Source organism: Oryctolagus cuniculus, chromosome Y, assembly GCF_051225735.1.
Source record: "Oryctolagus cuniculus isolate XC-2025 breed Fujian yellow rabbit chromosome Y, ASM5122573v1, whole genome shotgun sequence".
NCBI lineage: Eukaryota > Metazoa > Chordata > Mammalia > Lagomorpha > Leporidae > Oryctolagus > Oryctolagus cuniculus.
In genome coordinates, this window is record NC_142889.1 from 2,987,750 (window position 1) to 3,006,222 (window position 18,473).

The 18,473-nt window shown below is 41.9% G+C and overlaps 1 protein-coding gene across 1 annotated transcript in view; it reads left to right on the forward strand.

The window, feature by feature from the left end:
- Positions 1-3,362: 3,362 nt before the first annotated feature.
- The window catches only part of LOC149119113 (heat shock transcription factor, Y-linked-like), a 186,261-nt gene continuing 171,150 nt past the window's right edge, over positions 3,363-18,473 (forward strand). Inside the window, exons 1-2 of the mRNA XM_089325271.1 lie at positions 3,363-3,875; positions 4,305-4,803. Of these exons, the coding sequence (XP_089181397.1) occupies positions 3,363-3,875; positions 4,305-4,803 (1,012 nt within the window). The remainder of the gene's footprint in view (positions 3,876-4,304; positions 4,804-18,473) is intronic.

Consider the following 18,473-nt stretch of genomic DNA (forward strand, 5'->3'; position numbering starts at 1 on the left):
AGTGTAGGCGGGAGACTGACAGGTTCCCCATCCATTCAGCGGTAGAAATAGCACCAAGAGGGTGTGGTTTAGGCGGGAGACTGACAGGTTCCCCGTCCAGTCAGGGGCAGGCATGCGAACGCTAAAGGGGTGAGGTTTAGGCGGGAGACTGACAGGTTCCCCGTCCAGTCAGGGGCAGAAGGAGCACCGAGGGGGTGGGGCTTACGCGGGATACTGACAGGAACCCCGTCCAATCAGGGGCAGGCATTGAGCCTAAAGGGGTGGGTTTCTGGCGGGAGACTGACAGGTTCCCGGTCCAGGCAGGGGCAGGCAGGGGAGCTAAGGGTGTGGGCTTCTGGCGGGAGACTGACAGGTTCCCCGTCCAGTCAGGGGCAGAAGGAGCGCCGAGGGGCTGGGGTTTAGGCGGGAGACTGACAGGATCCCGGTCCAATCAGGGGCAGGCAGGGGAGCTAAGGGGGTGGTTTTCTGGCGGGAGACTGACAGGTTCCCCGTCCAGGCAGGGGCAGGCAGGGGAGCTAGGGATGCGGGGTTCTGGTTGACTACGGGCAGCTTTTGGTCCGAGTCAGGAGCTGGCAGGGGAGCCAAGGAGGTGGGGTTCTGGCGGGAGACTGACAGGGTCCCGTCCAGTCTGGGGCAGGCAGGACCGCCAAGGGGGTGGGGTGCTGGCGGCAGAGTGACAGTTTCCCGGTGCAGTTGTGGGCCGGCAGGGGAGCTAAGGCCTTGGGGTTTGGGCGCAGACTGACAGGTTCCTGGTCCAGTCAGGGGCAGGAAGGGGAACCAAGGAGGTGGGGTTCTGGTGGGAGACTGACAGGATCCCCGTCCAGTCAGGGGCAGAAGGAGCGCCAAGGGGGTGTGGTTTGAGCGGCAGACTGATAGGATCCCGGTCCAGTCAGGGGCAGGCAGCACCGCCAAGGGGGTGGGGTTTAGGCGGAAGACTGACAGGTTCCCCGTCCAGTCAGGGGCAGGCAGGGGAACGCTAAAGGGGTGGGTTTCTGGCGGGAGACTGATAGGTTCCCCGTCCAGTCAGGGGCAGAAGAAGCGACGAGGGGGTGGGGTTTAGGCTGGAGACTGACAGGATTGGGGTCCAATCAGGGGCAGGCAGTAGAGCCTAAAGGGGTGGGTTTCTGGCGGGAGACTGACAGGTTCCCGGTCCAGGCAGGGGCAGGCAGGGGAGCTAAGGGGGTGGGTTTCTGGCGGGAGACTGACAGGTTCCCCGTCCAATCAGGGGCAGAAGGAGCGCCAAGGGGGTGGGGTTTAGGCGGGAGACTGACAGGTTCCCCGTCCAGTCAGGGGCAGAAGGAGCGCCGAGGGGCTGGGGTTTAGGCGGGAGACTGACAGGTTTCCCGTCCGGTCAGGGGCAGAAATAGCGCCAAGAGGGTGCGGTTTCTGGCGGGAGACTGACAGGTTCCCCGTCCACTCAGGGGCAGAAGGAGCGCCGAGGGGCTGGGGTTTAGGCGGGTGACTGACATGATCCCGGTCCAATCAGGGGCAGGCAGGGGAGCTAAGGGGGTGGGTTTCTGGCGGGAGACTGACAGGTTCCCGGTCCAGGCAGGGGCAGGCAGGGGAGCTAGGGATGCGGGGTTCTGTTTGACGACGGGCAGCTTTTGGTCCGAGTCAGGAGCTGGCAGGGGAGCCAAGGAGGTGGGGTTCTGGCGGGAGACTGACAGGGTCCCGTCCAGTCTGGGGCAGGCAGGACCGCCCAGGGGGTGGGGTTCTGGCGGCAGAGTGACAGTTTCCCGGTCCAGTTGTGGGCCGGCAGGGGAGCTAAGGCCTTGGGGTTTGGGCGCAGACTGACAGGTTCCTAGTCCAGTCAGGGTCAGGAAGGGGAACCAAGGAGGTGGGGTTCTGGCGGGAGACTGACAGGTTGCGGGTCCATCAGGGGCAGGCAAGGGAGCTAAGAACATGGGGTTATGACTGAAGATTGACAGGGTCCGGTCTAGTAAGGCCAGGCAGGGGAACAAAGGAGATATGGTTCTGACTGCAGACTTACATGTTCCTGGTCCTTATGGCCTGGCAGGGAGGCTAAGAGTGTGGGGTTCTGGCCTCAGACTCACAGGTTCCTGATCCACTCATGGGCAGGCAGGGGAGCAAAAAGTTGGTGTGATGGCCACAGACAGACAGGTTTCCAGTCCCATCAGGAGCAGTCTGCAGACCTAAGGATGTGGGGTTCCTGTTACAGATTGACATGTACAGTCAATGCTACTCAGCACAGCCACAGGAAGTTGGGTTCTGGGCACAGGCTGTCAGGTCTAGGTACCATCAGGGCCACACAGGGCAGCCTCAGGGAGTGAGGTCCTGGCAGCAGACTGACAGGTTCCCGGTGAAGTCAAGGAAGTGGATTCTGGCTTCAGTACAGTAGAGATTGCTGAACAAAGTAACTCCCTGCATCCAAAGCTTCTGTGCTGTAAGCCCCCCTGTGACTCCCTGTATCCAAAGCTTCCATGTTGTATGTAACTCCGTTTTCCTGCTGATGTAGCCCTTTTTCCCTTTAAAAACTCTCCCTAAGAAAGATCGGGGCCTCACTCCTTCCTCTGCTGTGCTGGTTGGTTGGATGGGGTCCCTGTCGCGGCTTGTACTCCTGAATAAACCTTGCTTTTGCAGTTCGGTGTGATCGACACTCTGGGGGTCTCTGCAGGGATCTAATGATCTGGGCACAGCATACTTTTTGGTACCCAGCAGTTGAATTATTAATAAAGACCCTCCACGACATTGAGAAACTGAGGACTGGATGACTTCAATGCTGAACATGATCCAAAGAAAAATTGATTCCAATTGTTCTCAAGCTTTTGAAAACATGGATATTATCCCAGACTCCTTTTATGAGGCCAGCATCACCTAATTCTAAAACCAGACAAAGATACAATAAGGAAAGATAATTATAGAGCAATGTCTGATGAATATAGATGCAAAAGTCCTCAACAAAGTACGATATAATTAAATCCAACAATGTATCAGCAAGAATGTGCATCAGGACCAAGTCAAATTTATTCCTGGCATGCAGGAATCATTCAACTTATGAAAGTTTAGTAAAGAATGTAGCTAGAAAGAAGGGAAAACTTCTAATTTAGGCATTTTATCCATTTTATTTAACCAAAATATTTGCTGCGACAAGACTTTGCAACATGTGTATTGTGTAAATTATCTGTGAATGTTTTATTTTAACTTGTTTTGCAGGGAGGAAAACCAACATTAGGCAGAAAGTCATATTTGCATTGCTAAGAGACAAGTCCTCTTATGATGTCACAGTAACTCAGGACCATGGTGATGGCTGACATCAGCTAGTCTTGTGTAAGTCTACTAAAGCAACATTTGAGGCCTCAGTTCTCAAAACCAGGCAGAAGCCAAAGAAAAATTTATTTGAGATGGCCCAGGTTCCCTCAGAAGTTCAAGGTGTCTCTCCTCAGAGTGGAACAACTGATTCAGAAAACACCACTGAAGCTCCAGGCTGGTATCCCACAATTGATAATGACTTGGATTTAAGGTCTGTAGTTGAAGAAAATGCCTTTCAAGCTTTATCTGAAGGACCCTTGATAAAAAGACCACGCTATACACTTTGTATGTCTGACACCCCAGAAGGGAATGATTTTGTTTCTCTGACCTTTCCTGTAAAACTTTGGAAGATAGTTGAAAGTGATCAATTTAAGTCAATTTGGTGGGACGAAAATGGGACTTCTATTGTGATAAATGAAGAATACTTTAAGAAAGAAGTGTTGGAAAGAAAGACCCCTTTTAAGATATTTGAAACAGACAGCATGAAAAGTTTAGTTCGACAGCTTAACCTTTATGGATTTAGAAAAATACGACAAGATTTCCAAAGCTCTGCATCCCTGACTGACTTTCTGGAAGAAGAAAACAACATACCTGTTTTTAGCAAGGTATTCAACATATTCACTTACAACTAATGTAGGCATCACAACTAAGTTTAGTTTGTACCTCACTTAATATATTTATTTATGGAGTAAGACACAAAGTTTAAAATTAGCTGGATCAACATTAAATTTTTATGAGAAGAAAGTTTGAAATTCAAAAATATAAGCAATGTTACTAGTTATTTTGAATCTTATCAATGAGCTCCACACAAAGAAGTTAAGGTCAGTTTAGTGGAACGGTTATCATATTTAAATGTTTGCTAACTTTTACATTTAGGAATAATCAAGTTTTATTTGTTGTAATTATGTTGAACCTGATATTTTAGATTTAATAATTTTATCTATTCATTTATTCATAGATTGCATATATTCATATATATTAATTTGTGACTCTTGGTTTGAAGTATCACTAAATGCTTTCTCCTTTGGTTTCAGTTACAGTTCTATCAGAATCCAAATTTTAAGCGAGGATGTCCCCAACTTCTAGTAAGAATGAAGCGCAGAGTTGGGATTAAACACACATCTCCACCATCTGCTTCTTTAGTTCACAATCTTGACAAGACATACCACAGTGCAGGCGAGTATGTGCATACTCAAAATCCTAGCTCATCTACAGAAACTAATGAAGAAAGGTTACTTTCAACTTCTACAAATTTAAATGTGCCTCCTACTAGCCACAGAATTGCTAATTCAAATGATCCAGTGACAAGTAATATTTTGACTCCATCATCAACTTTAATTGCACCATCAGTACAATTTGTAACAAATCAACATGCTCTTTTAAATCAAATGACCACTTCTCATAGGCATTCATATAGTACCTACTCTCAAGCACATGGCCATATCCTGAATGTTGTGACAACTACAACTTCTATTTCCCAATTTCAAATATTGTCTCCTGTACAGAATAATTATTTTGGACTGATGGCAAACCGTCCTGTTTTTGCACCTAGACATCCTTCTTTAGCAACAATTGTGGGTCCTTTTTCTAGCACGTTAACAGCAAGCAATCCATGGTTCACTATGCCAATGATAGCTAGTAGAACTGCTGCCTCCCCGCCAATGTCAACTAATCAACCATCCTCAATATACCAATATCCTAATTTTAACTGACCTTCGACTAAATGAAAATTAGACACGGAAAGGTGTTATGTTCATCAGTTCTGAAAAAATAACTGAAATTCTATTACTTGAACAATAAAATGACACGTTCAACTTTATGATTTTTTTTCTTTTCAAAATATAGTTTTATAGTAAATATTTTATATTGACAGGAGGCTAGTCTGCTATTAGTTGTATAGTTTATGAAGTTCCAGTCATTTGATATGAAACTTCACATTGAATATTTGAAAGTTAACTTTATTTCATTTTATATTTTATAAAGAAATGTATTAATACATTGCATTCTCAGGGTCAAAGCAAATGCATTAATAATTGCTAGAACATAATTCTATTCAATTTTTTTAAGTTAGTCTGTTTTTTTTTTTGTAGCTTTTATTTAATCAATATAAATTTCCCAAGTACAGCGTATGGATTACAATGGCTTCCCCCCCATAACATCCCTCCCACCCGCAACCCTCCCCTTTCTCTCTCCCTCTCCCCTTCCATTCACATCAAGGTTCATTTTCGATTCTCTTTATATACAGAAGATCAGTTTAGCATACATTAAGTAAAGATTTCAGGCCAGCGCCGCGGCTCACTAGGCTAATCCTCCGCCTAGCAGCGCCAGCACACCGGGTTCTAGTCCCGGTCGGGGCGCCGGATTCTGTCCCGGTTGCCCCTCTTCCGGGCCAGCTCTCTGCTGTGGCCAGGGAGTGCAGTGGAGGATGGCCCAGGTGCTTGGGCCCTGCACCCCATGGGAGACCAGGAAAAGTATCTGGCTCCTGGCTCCTGCCATCGGATCAGCGCGGTGCGCCGGCCGCAGCGCGCCAGCCGCGGCGGCCATTGGAGGGTGAACCAACGGCAAAGGAAGACCTTTCTCTCTATCTCTCTCTCTCACTGTCCACTCTGCCTGTCAAAAAAAAAAATTAAAAAAAAAAGATTTCAATAGTTTGCTCCCACACAGAAACATAAAGTGAAAAATACTGTTTGAGTATTAGTTATAGCATTAAATCTCAATGTACAGCACACCAAGGACAGAGATCCTACATGAGGAGTAAGTGCACAGTGACTCCTGTTGTTGACTTAACAAATTGACACTCCTGTTTATGGTATCAGTAATCACCCTAGGCTCTAGTCATGAGTCGCCAAGGCTATGGAAGCCTTTTGAGTTTGCCGACTTCGATCTTGTTCGGACAGGGTCATAGTCAAAGTGGAAGTTCTCTCCTCCCTTCAGAGAAAGGTACCTCCTTCTTTGATGGCCCATTCTTTCCACTGGGATCTCACTCACAGAGATCTTTCATTTAGGTGTTTTTTTTTTTTTTTCCAGAGTGTCTTGGCTTTCCATGCCTGAAATACTCTCATGGGCTCTTCAGCCAGATCTGAATGCCTTAAGGGCTGATTCTGAGGCCAGAGTGCTGTTAGGACATCTGCCATTCTATGAGTCTGCTGTGTATCCCGCTCCCCACATTGGATGGTTCTCTCCCTTTTTGATTATATCAGTTAGTATTAGCAGACACTAGTCTTGTTTGTGTGATCCCTTTGACTCTTAGACCTATCAGTGTGATCAATTGTGAACTGAAATTGATCACCGGGACTAGTGAGATGGCATTGGTACATGCCACCTTGATGGGATTGAATTGGAATCCCCTGGTATGTTTCTAACTCTACCGTTTGAGGTAAGTCAGCTTGAGCATGTCCCGAATTGCACATCTCTTCCCTCTCTTATTCCCACTCTTATGTTTAACAGGGATCACTTTTCAGTTAAGTTTCAGCACTTAAGAAGAATTGTGTGTTAATTACAGAATTCAACCAATAGTAATAGAACAAGAAAAGAAAAAATACTAAAATGGATAAAGTATTACATTGTACATCAACAGTCAGGACAAGAGCTGATCAAGTCACCGTTTCTCACAGTGTCCATTTCACTTCAACAGGTTTCCTCTTTGGTGCTCAGTCAGTTGTCACCGATCAGGGAGAACATATGATATTTGTCCCTTTGGGACTGGCCTATTTCACTCAGCATGATGTTTTCAAGGTTTCTCCATCTTGTTGCAAATGACTGGGTTTCATTGTTTTTGACTGCTGTATAGTATTCTATAGAGTACATGTCCCATAATTTCTTTATCCAGTCTACTGTTGATGGGCATTTGGGTTGGTTCCAGGTCTTAGCTATTGTGAATTGAGCTGCACTAAACATTAATGTGCAGACAGCTTGTTTGTTTGCCAATTTAATTTCCTTTGGGTAAATTCCAAGGAGTGGGATGGCTGGGTTGTATGGTAAGGTTATATTCAGGTTTCTGAGGAATCTCCAGACTGACTTCCATAGTGGCTTGACCAGTTTGCATTCCCACCAACAGTGGGTTAGTGTCCCTTTTTCCCCACATCCTCGCCAGCATCTGTTGTTGGTAGATTTCTGAATGTGAGCCATTCTAACTGGGGTGAGGTGAAACCTCATTGTGGTTTTGATTTGCATTTCCCTGAGTGCTAGTGATCCTGAACATTTAGGTTTTCTGTCTTCCTGGTTCAATTTAGGTAGATTGTATGTGTCCAGGAATCTCTCCATTTCTGATAGATTTCCCTGTTTGCTGGCATACAAGTCTGTGAGTCTAATTGGAGATCCTCTGAGAGTAATCTGACGTTTCTCTCTTGCACATTTTAGGATCTTTTCTTTATGTTTCACTGTGGTGAGTTTAATTACCACGTGTCGTGGTGAGGATCTCTTTTGGTCATGTTTATTGGGGGTTCTATGAGCTTCCTGTACTAGGATGTCTCTGTCCTTCTCCACACCCATAAAGTTCTCTGCTAGTATCTCACTAAAAAGGCCTTCTAATCCTTTCTCTCTCTCCATGCCTTCAGGAACTCCTAGAACTCGAATGTTGGTTTTTTCAATAGTATCCTGTAGATTCCCAACAATATTTTTTAGATTTCTAATTTCCTCTTCTTTTCTTTGGTTTGACTGTATGTTTTCCTGTGCTCTGTCTTCTAAGCCCAATATTCTCTCTTCTGTTTCACTGACTCTGTTTTTAAGGCTTTCTAATGTGTTTGTCATTTGATCTATTGAGCTCTTCATTTCATTTTGGTTTCGCCTCACTATCACACTTTCCTGTTCTACTAGTTTCTGTGTTTCATTTTGATTCTTCCTTAAAATTTCATTTTCATGAGAGAGATTTTCAATCCTGTCCAGTAAGGATTTCTGTAGTTCAAGGATTTGCTTTTGAAAACTTCTAAATGTTCTTATCATAAATTTTTTGAAATCTCTATCTTTCATTTCTTCTATCTCATCATCTTCATAATCTTGAATTGGGGTGTCTTGTTCACTTTGGGGGTGCCATAATGTCTTCCTTGATCTTGTTTCCTCAGTTTCTGCATTTGTTGCTTGGCATTGTGGATACTCTTTGGATGCTTCTTCCCTTGCTGTGGTGTTTTTTTCTTGTTATACTATGACTGTATTAAGTGGACTGTCTGCTTTTGATGGAGCCTTAGAGGCTTGAGATAGGTGTGGCCTGAGAGCCTGTTTGGTTCCTCAGGGTTAAGGGTATGCCAAAGGTGACACTCCCAGGTTAGGCATGGTAAATCTCTCTCTTTTTTTATTTATTATTTTTTTATTCAGAAGGGAAGTAATGCTGCACAGCTAAGCAGAATTGAAGGTAGTCAGCGTCCAATCTCTGGCTCCTGTGGGTATAACATTCATCTGCTCTTTCCCAAGGACCACACAGGTAATCAGTAGAGGGATTTGTCTGTGGAGAAAATCCTGAACAATCATACAACATTGAGTGGGAGAGAGGACCATCAGTACACACGGGTTGGGAGTAGAGCCACTGATGTTAGAGTAGAGGCTGTGATTACAAAGGAATGAGGCCCCAAGTGGGCTAGACAGGGTCTAGAAGAGTTACTAGTGGAGGACCTAAGGAAGCTGCTGTCTAAGCCACAAATAAGTTCTCTGATTGAGAGGCAAATAGAACCTGACAGAAGGGGCTTGATAATCTGCTGGGCTTTATGGTCCTGTCAGTTATGAGGCCCAGACTCATCTATCTCTTTACATGGGGTACATTTTAAGAGAGGTGTGAACCTCCTTGGGGAAGGCACCCTGTTGACTTCCATTACCAGCTGGCCTGGGAGGAGAGTTGGCCAGGTAAAGGCAGATGGCATCTCCAACAGGAAATTTACAGTTCTGCCTGTAATGTTGCAGACCCTGCTTGGCCACCCCTTCAGCAGCAGTGGTCACCTTGGAAGCTGGGCTGAGTGAAAGACTTTTCAGCTTAGAGCCAATAAGATCCATGACTCTCACCTGGGTATCCTTCAACTCCAGGGCAGGTCCATTTCCAGTGATCCAACTCTTGGCTGGCAGAGCTGCCAGGGCTCTTAATGAGCTGATTTCTATTAAAGTCCAGGCTTACCTCATTGAAAGCCACTGTGGTGGGCTGGCGCCGCGGCTCACTAGGCTAATCCTTCGCCTTGCAGCACTGGAACACCGGGTTCTAGTCCTGGTCGGGGCGCCGGATTCTGTCCCGGTTGCTCCTCTTCCAGGCCAGCTCTCTGCTGTGGCCCGGGAGTGCAGTGGAGGATGGCCCAGGTGCCTGGGCCCTGCACCCCATGGGAGACCAGGTTAAGCACCTGGCTCCTGCCATCGGATCAGCGTGGTGCGCTGGCCGCAGCGCGCCAACCGTGGCGGCCATTGGAGGCAAAAGGAAAACCTTTCTCTCTGTCTCTCTCACTGTCCACTCTGCCTGTCCAAAAATTAAATAAATAAAAAAAATAACTTATAAAGTGTTACTCAGGTTCTATGTCAATTTCTCCAGGTTTAACTCGTCAACTAATTTTCTACTGCCAAATTTTATGTGCCTGGAGAGCAGGCACTGGGTCTGCTTCTACACCAAAAGACAGTGTATGACATTAGAAAGATAGATCATTAATTAATGTTCAAAAATACACAAGGGTCAATGAACTCATGGGATAGTAGGACTGATGGATAGTTGGACTAGTGGGTGGATGGAAGGATAGTTGTGTGGATGAATGGGTGGTTGTATGTGAGTGGATGAATGGGTGGATAGGTAGGTGACTGGTTGTGGATGGATGGGTAGTTGTTATGTTTGGATGAGTTGGTATGTTCATGAGTGTATGAATGGGTGGATAGGTAGGTGACTGGATTCTTGGATGACTTGATCAGATGGACTGAGAAGAAGCCAAGAAGTCTAGGAGGCTTAGGATTTCATGGAGATGCTTGACAGGATTCTGTGAGAATTTTTCCTCAAGTGGCTAAATGCAGATTTTCTAATCATCACTTAATATATGCAGAGCATATGTATAGAGGGTATTATCATGATCTAAAAGGACTAGAGTAGAAATGGAAGCTTCTAGTACATGTCATAATATGACTGTATTGTAACTTCAAATGATGATCAGAGGGCCCTGGAACAACCTGTCATAAAATAGGCACATCAGATGGCTTCTGGATCTTTAAAGTGGCTTGCTGTAAAGGCACTCTCCAATTGTCAGTCATATACAAAAGTCATACCATGGAATTATATTGAAATACCCTAGAGACCCCAACAATTATCAAGCTGAATAATCTCACATTAACATAGTACTTAAAGAGTTGGAAATGTCTTTCTATATGTATTTACTCATTTAATTTTCCCACCTTTTTGTGAGGCATGCACTAATCTCATTTTACAATGAAAATCGAGCATCAGATAGGTTGAGAGATATGCTTTAATAATGGATAAAACTGTTTACATGAATGAAGTCAAGGGCCATTTGTGTCTTTTCATCCTATATTGAGTGCCTTTTCTCTTTCCTGATACCTGTGGGTAGAGGAAATGTATAGTACAAAGTGCACACTGCAAAATCAATCCATGCAGGACTGATAAGTCAATGGGCAACACTGGGAACTTAAGTTTTTTGTCATACATTGTCTCATGTACAACACATCCCTATTTTTTTCCAGAGAACACACAGGAATGGAGAACAAAGTGTTCCATCCCAACCTCATTATTCTTTTGGCAAACCCAATAAAATTCTCTCCTCCTACAGAATCTGACAGGCACACAGATGAATGCACCAGTTCCTAAAGAAATTCTTTCTTTACTGTTCTGACATACTGAGTGTCCAGGCTTGCAAAATACCAGAGTGGAATGTACCCTGGCCCTTGCCTATACTGCTGCTGGCTCCTGACTTCAGAGCAGCACAGCACCGGCTGTTGTGACCATCTGGGGAGTGAACAAACGGTTCTCTGTCTCTCTCTCTAACTCTGCTTCTCAAATAAATAAAATCTATAAATTAAAAAAAAAAAAAGAAAGAAACCTGACAGAGTACTACAACCAAACCCACAGTCAGTCACAGGCAGGCATGGTCAATGAAAACTTAGACACAGAAAGCTAGAATTAATCAAACCCATACACACATAGCCACTCGAACCTGAGACAGACAAGTCAGAACAAATCTAAAGGAGAGAAAACAGCTCTGAGAGGCAGTAACACAGACGCAGCCATGGGCAATAAAACCTGAAACAGAGAGAAGGTAGAATCAGTTGAACCCACAGACTAACAGACGGGGGTAAGGCCAATGAAACCTCAGACAGACATACAGAAGTCAGAAAGTGGCACAGAGGCAGCCATGAGCAATCAAACTTGAGACAGTTACAGAGAGAGGTAGAGACGGAGAGAGAGGTCTTCCATCCACTGGTTCACTCCCTAGATGGCCACAACAGCCACAGCTGAGCAGATCTGAAGCCACGAGCCAGGAGATTCCTCCGGGTCTCCCATGCGGGTGCAGGGGCCCAAGGACTTGGGCCATCTTCTACTGCTTTCCCAGGCCACAGCAGAGAGCTGGATCAGAAGAAGAGCAGCTGGGACTAGAACCAGCACCCATATGGGATGCCGGCACTGCAGCGGCGGCTTTACCCACTATGCCACAGCACTGGCACCATAAATTTATATTTTTCATTTCATTTCTTATTAATGTTGTGAAGTACACTGCCATTCTGCTGGGTATTTCAATTCAGAATAGTGTTACAATCCCAAGAGAGGCTCTCAGGGAAGTTTCCTGCTCACCCATCCATTCATTAAGCTGCTCAAGCTGCAACCATAGCAAGTTCCTGGGGACACTACAGGACCTTGTGCACTTGCTGCAACCACCTGGGAGACACACAAACCACATGGCTGAATCATATTTGTTTGCCAATCAATGGCAGAAAACTTTAAACAGTAAAATAACATGAGAGAAAACTGTTTATAAAGTTTTTCTCAGAGAAAATGCCTATGACAACTTGTAACCATGCATCTTCCAAATATTCCAAATGAGAACCGGTATGTTCTGAAGACTGTTTGAACTGTGAACACGTGATATTTTTTGTATATCATGGGAGAAAACTTCCTGTAGCAAACGGATAAATGGTACACAGATGATAGAAAAATATCCATGAATGAAAGATATTTGCACTACTATGAGTATGACAGCTCAATTTATGATACCTCACATATAGAATCAATCAACTTATCCATCAACTCATGCTGAATTTTAAAATTCTGTTAAATATACACTATGGAATACTACTCATGCATAAAAAGGAATGAAAGCCTGTCTTTTTAACAAAATGGATGTGACTTGAGATCATGTTGCGTAATGAAATAAGGCAGTTCCTAAAAGACAAATATGTTTTCTCTGATATACAGTACTCAGTGCAAAAACAATGCATAAAAATGAAACTTACATGTTTTTCATTGCTTTTTGAAGCAATAAGGAAATGTCCATCTCAAGCTCACCTTTTAGCTTTGGGTGGTTTGGGAATGGAATACAGGTGAATTCTATAGCAGTATATTATCATTTCAAATCCTTTCTTCTCAGCACCTGCAATCCTCAACTATTTTCTCCTCTCTCCTTGTCTCCTTTACTTCTGCATGTTTCCAACCATGGAGTCCCTCACCTTATTAACAATTCTGTCATCACACCCTGCCTTCTGGGGTTGGGCAGTTCCCTTGCCCTCTGGGAAAAGTGATGCCTTACTGCATTCTGAGATAATAAAGCTCCATTGTGTTCTTGGAAAATGAGGTTCCAGTCTTCTTGTGAAGACTGATGTCCCATTACATTGAAAATGACAGGAAGTTTTGTGTACACAGGAAGAATACCATACTCCAAGTTCAGGAAAAGATTTACAATTTTTTGGTTTAAAAAATTTACTAAGAAGTTAGTTTTCCACTTAAATACTGGATTCATCTGTTTATGAAGCTTAAAACTGGATTACAATGGATGACTGTTATAAATAAAATTTCACCTTTTAACATACTTTTCATAGAGTAAAAAATACTCGATGTACCTTACCATCTTGACAATTTTTCCATGCATGCTAAAGAAAATGGCATCAATTACTATGCTACTTCTTCCAGTTTCAATATACTATTTCTGGAGCCACAAGTCTTATAAATTCAAAACTGTAACATACATCCTTATTTTGAAAACTGCATTTTACAAATGGACTTACAAGGATGAAAACAAATAGTTACAAAAATATAAAAGGTAACAAACTCAGTATAAAAATACTTAAGCTGACACCATTCCAAAGTATATTTTGATCATTCTTAAATGTTATAGAGACCATAAATATATTTCTGAAAGATACAGAACAAGTCCATAGACTATAGAAATTAGTTAAATACTATTCCAGACAAATCTATGACTTTCAATTTTGATTTTCAATTCTGATTAAACATCAATTTCTTGCAACTGTGACTGTCAATGGTAGAAAAGGCATTTCTTTCTCTTTTTTAAAAATGTTTTATTTCTAAGTCTCATTATATAAAAAATAAAGAATTAATATGTCACCTAAGATGGTTCAACATCAATTTTTAAAGAAATATAGTATAGTAAATACATTAAAAAAAAAACGGAATTAAGACAATTTGTTTTAATAAACAATACTCATGGTAAATAAAGTTCTATTCTTCTTAAGTTGATGGTCAAAATTCCCAGTTAATGTCTTCAGAAAATGAAAACTAAATTCAATTTAGATCTGTAAATGAAAAGAAAGAGACCCATGAAGAAATAATTATTGTAACATAGGAATCTCTTCAGGATTACATGTCAAATTCCTTTTAAATGAAATAGATTATACATTAGATTTTCTCAATTCCTATCTACTATTAGTAAAATCTTTCTGTTTCAGATGTTCTACTATGGGAAATATCCTTAAAAGTTCAGTATACCCTTCTGTCCTTTAACAATTAGATGAGGCACAGTCCTACCCAAATCTGTTCTCTGAGTGATTAGTCACAGGAGCAAAATTATATAACCTATAAACCTCCCAGAAAAATGATCCAGAAGTTGTTAGGATTTTAGGTAATGAAGGAAAAGTAAAATCTTATAAAAATGCACAAATCTACCCTGAATCCATGATAGTTACACTTTTGATGCTTGACAAAGAAATTAACTGTTAATACTTTCTACCCTTGGGAATCCATCGTATCTAGGATCTGCAAAGGAAGTTCTGTATGTTTTAAGATAGATTAAGATATATAGTATAAAGTATATATTAAACTTATATAAAACCAGCAGATTACTTTGTGTTTAAAATTTTTTAATGCACATACACAAAGATACTAGCCTTCATAATTTTTGGAAACTCTGGTTATTATATTGCATGAACTTGGTCAAAAACAACTGCAAAAAATCATTTTGTGTTTTTCTATGTGTGCATTGTTTGTGTGTGCAACTATGCAGATTTTTTTTCTGAACTATTTTTGTTGCACTGTGGTAAGAAAAAATCTAGATTGAAATGTAAGCTATATAGTTATTTTAATAGATAAACAGAAAATCAGGATGTTTCATTTAAATTGAGTTAACAACAGAACAGTAGCAAGGCATTCAGTTCTGTGTCCTCATCACTTTTTTAAGTTTGCACAAAATAAGCATGCAACAAGACCAAACCAAGGATCTGGGCAATAACAATGCCTCACAAAGAAATTAGTATTTTCCTATTACATGCTCCATAATATCTGTCTCCACAATCAGGCTTTAAGAGTCTGCAGTAGGGCCAGCACACTGTGGAATAGTGGGCTAAGCTTCTGCCTTGAAGAGCAGTATCCATGCTGCTCCGTATCTGATCCAGCTACCTGCTAATGGCCTGTGAAATCCAGCTAAAGATGGCCCAAGCAGAAGGCCCTGCCACCCATATGGGAGATCCAAATGAAGCTACCTAGACCAGCACTGGCTGCTGCAGCTATCTGCAAATGGAAGATCCTGTCTCTCTCTGTCTCTCTTCACATCTCTTTCAAAATAAGTAAATTAGCCCCTGCACCACATGGAAAAAGCTCCTGGCTCCTGGCTTCAGCTCAGCACAGATGCAGCCATTGCAGACATTTGGGGAGTGAACCAGAAGATGGAAGACCTCTGTCTCTCTCTCTCATACCTCTCTGTAACTCTGCATCTCAAATAAACCTTTAAAAAAATGCAGCAATTTCAGTATCACTAAGTTAGTTCAAACAAAAATCTTCTACTATTTTATTTAACAGAAATATCTATTTAGATACTCTGCTTATACAAACTGTAACCATGCAATATCCACTGGGAAAGTTAATAATTACTTTTCAGAAAGTGCTTGTCCAAGTATAAACACCTAGATTGGCTAGATTGTTTCTAATAATATATTCAAATTCACAGCATTTCCATTATGCATTAAGCACTAAACATTATTAGCAAACACACCCCCTCAACTTTTAGGGTCATGTACTTACATCATCAATGTCTTCATCATCATCTCCAATATCATCAAACTGGATTTCATCATCATCTCCAGGACCAAATGTATCAGTTTCATTGATTTTAGCTAAATAAATAATAAATGCATAAAAAACATTCATTACACAATTAAAATGTTATTAAAATGAGTAACCGCAAGAGTCTTATTATAGGCCAACCTTCCATTCAACCAAAGTTCTGCTATTAGGAGCAAAATATATTGCTTTATGAAGCTATATAAAGCAATCTAACAACAAAATCCCCCAGAAATTCATCTATTCCTAAGTCATTACAACAGAGAATATATGTGCTGCACTTTTGTTCAGTGCAACATAATTTTAATAACATTTTAAAAATTTAACAATTTTAAAAACATCAAATGAGTATGACTAAACAACATGTAGTCACATGAAGTATAAAACATCATGAGATTAAAACAACTAGTTCTACAACTACTGGAGAAACTTAGCAAACCAGAGCAAGATTTAGTCAAATCATGTTTATCATTTAAGAAATAACAGTGACGCACAGCTGGTGCTGTGGCATACTGGGCTAAGCATCTGCCTGCAGCGACACCATCCCATATGGGCACCAGTTCGAGTCCTGGCTACTCCATTTCTGATCTAGCTCTCTGCTCTGGCCTGGGAAAGCAGTTGGAGATGGCTCAAGTCCTTGGGCCCCTGCACCCACATGGGAGACCCAGAGGAAGCTCCTGGCTCCTGGCTTCAGATCAGCACAGCTCTGGCCATTGCAGCCAATTGGAGAGTGAACGAGTGGGTGGAGGACCTCTCTCTCTCTGTCTCATCTCTATGTCTCTCTGTAATTTTGTCTTTCAAATAAATAAATAAATCTTTTTAAAATAAATACATAATAAAAGAGAAAAGGAGGTGCTAGACTAATTCACAGACATCGGCACTTCCTCAAATGCAAAGAATTTCAATTGATTTTCAGATCTTTCTCTGTGTCTCTCCCTCTCACTGTCTGCAACTCTACCTCTCAGATAAATAAATAAAATCTTTTTAAGAAAATGAAAACTATGAGTCGGCTGAGAAATGTTAAATGGAAAAATGCTAATAATGTGTTACTTTGACAGACGTTTATACAAATCCAGGTTTCAAAGTTTTGCAAACTTACAAACTCACCAGAAAGTGTATATATTTAATGTCACAGACAACTCCATGAAAATTCCTTCAACTAAACACAAAGAATGAAAATATCTATGACATAGCCGGCACCGCGGCTCAGTAGACTAATCCTCCGCCTTGTGGCGCTGGCACACCGGGTTCTAGTCCCGGTCTGGGTGCCGGATTCTGTCCCGGTTGCCCCTCTTCCAGGCCAGCTCTCTGCTGTGGCCAGGAGTGCAGTGGAGGATGGCCCAGGTGCTTGGGCCCTGCACCCCATGGGAGACCAGGAAAAGCACCTGGCTCCTGCCATCGGATCAGCGCGGTGCGCTGGCCGCAGCGGCCATTGGAGGGTGAACCAATGGCAAAGGAAGACCTTTCTCTCTGTCTCTCTCTCACTGTCCACTCTGCCTGCCAAAATAAATAAATAAATAAATAAATAAATAAATAAATAAATAAATAAATAAAATAAAAATAAAAAAAGAAAATATCTATGACAGAGTAGATTAATAATAATAGACATTACCATGTTCAGGAAGCTCGCCATATGCCTTCAGACTTCTAGCTTCATCTGCATTGTATTTTAAAATTACGTCTGCTTTGTTATCCTTAGAAATAAACAAACTTGTAAAACTCATAACACTGCACTGCTTTTCTTCCTTTACCCACCCGTACTCTAGTAAAAAATTCTAAAACAAATAGAAAAAAATATATAATTTTAAATAATTAAAAATATAGGACATCTGTAATTTCATCTGAATAAAGTAGGACAGGGAAACAATCTTCTATTTTTCATAAATCACTAAAAACAAGCAGTAGTAACAAAACATCATAATGACATACAAAATATTCAGTTTCAAAAAACAACAAATTATGACTTAAGAACAGGTTTTTGGAAAACTAAAGAGGCTGGGACAACCCTCAAATCCTATAGGAAAACTAGATTGAGTTTCAGGTTCCTGGCTTTGGCTTATTCCAGCTTTGACTGCTCTGTGCATTCTGCGAAGTTTTTTTCTTTTTTTTAAAGATTTATTTTATTTATTTGAAAGACAGATATACAGAGAAAGAGGAGGAGACAGAGACGTCTTCCAACGTTGGTTCACTGTCCAGTTGGCTGCAACAGCCAGAGCTGCACCTGGCTCCTGGATCGTGGAGCTCTGGCTGTTGCAGCCAACTGGACAGTGAACCAACGGATGGAAGATGTCTCTTTCTCTGCTTCTCTCTGTAAATCTTTCAAATAAAGGCCTTTCATTCTCACTCACTGCTTCTGTCTCGGGCTCTCTGTAACTCTGCCTTTCAAATAAATAAATAAATATTTAAAATAAATACATATATAAATAGAAACTGTATTGACCAAGTCTTCTTACAAAAAATAAAAACAAATACACGATTAATAAATTGTAGTAAAAACACTATAGTGTTAAACAAAATGCAAACAGCAGAATGGTTAAAAACACACTGGCCTAGAATTGCCCAACAATGTTAATTCTGTGTTTCCTAACAATTAATGACTTGCTATGGAGGCTGCAACATAAATTTAAACTTAGTTTTTACCTGATACTCTCGGAGACCAATCAAAATAATGTCTGAGGTATTTATCCAAACCTATGAAACAGATTTTACAGCATATTATTTTCATTTGAAGATGATT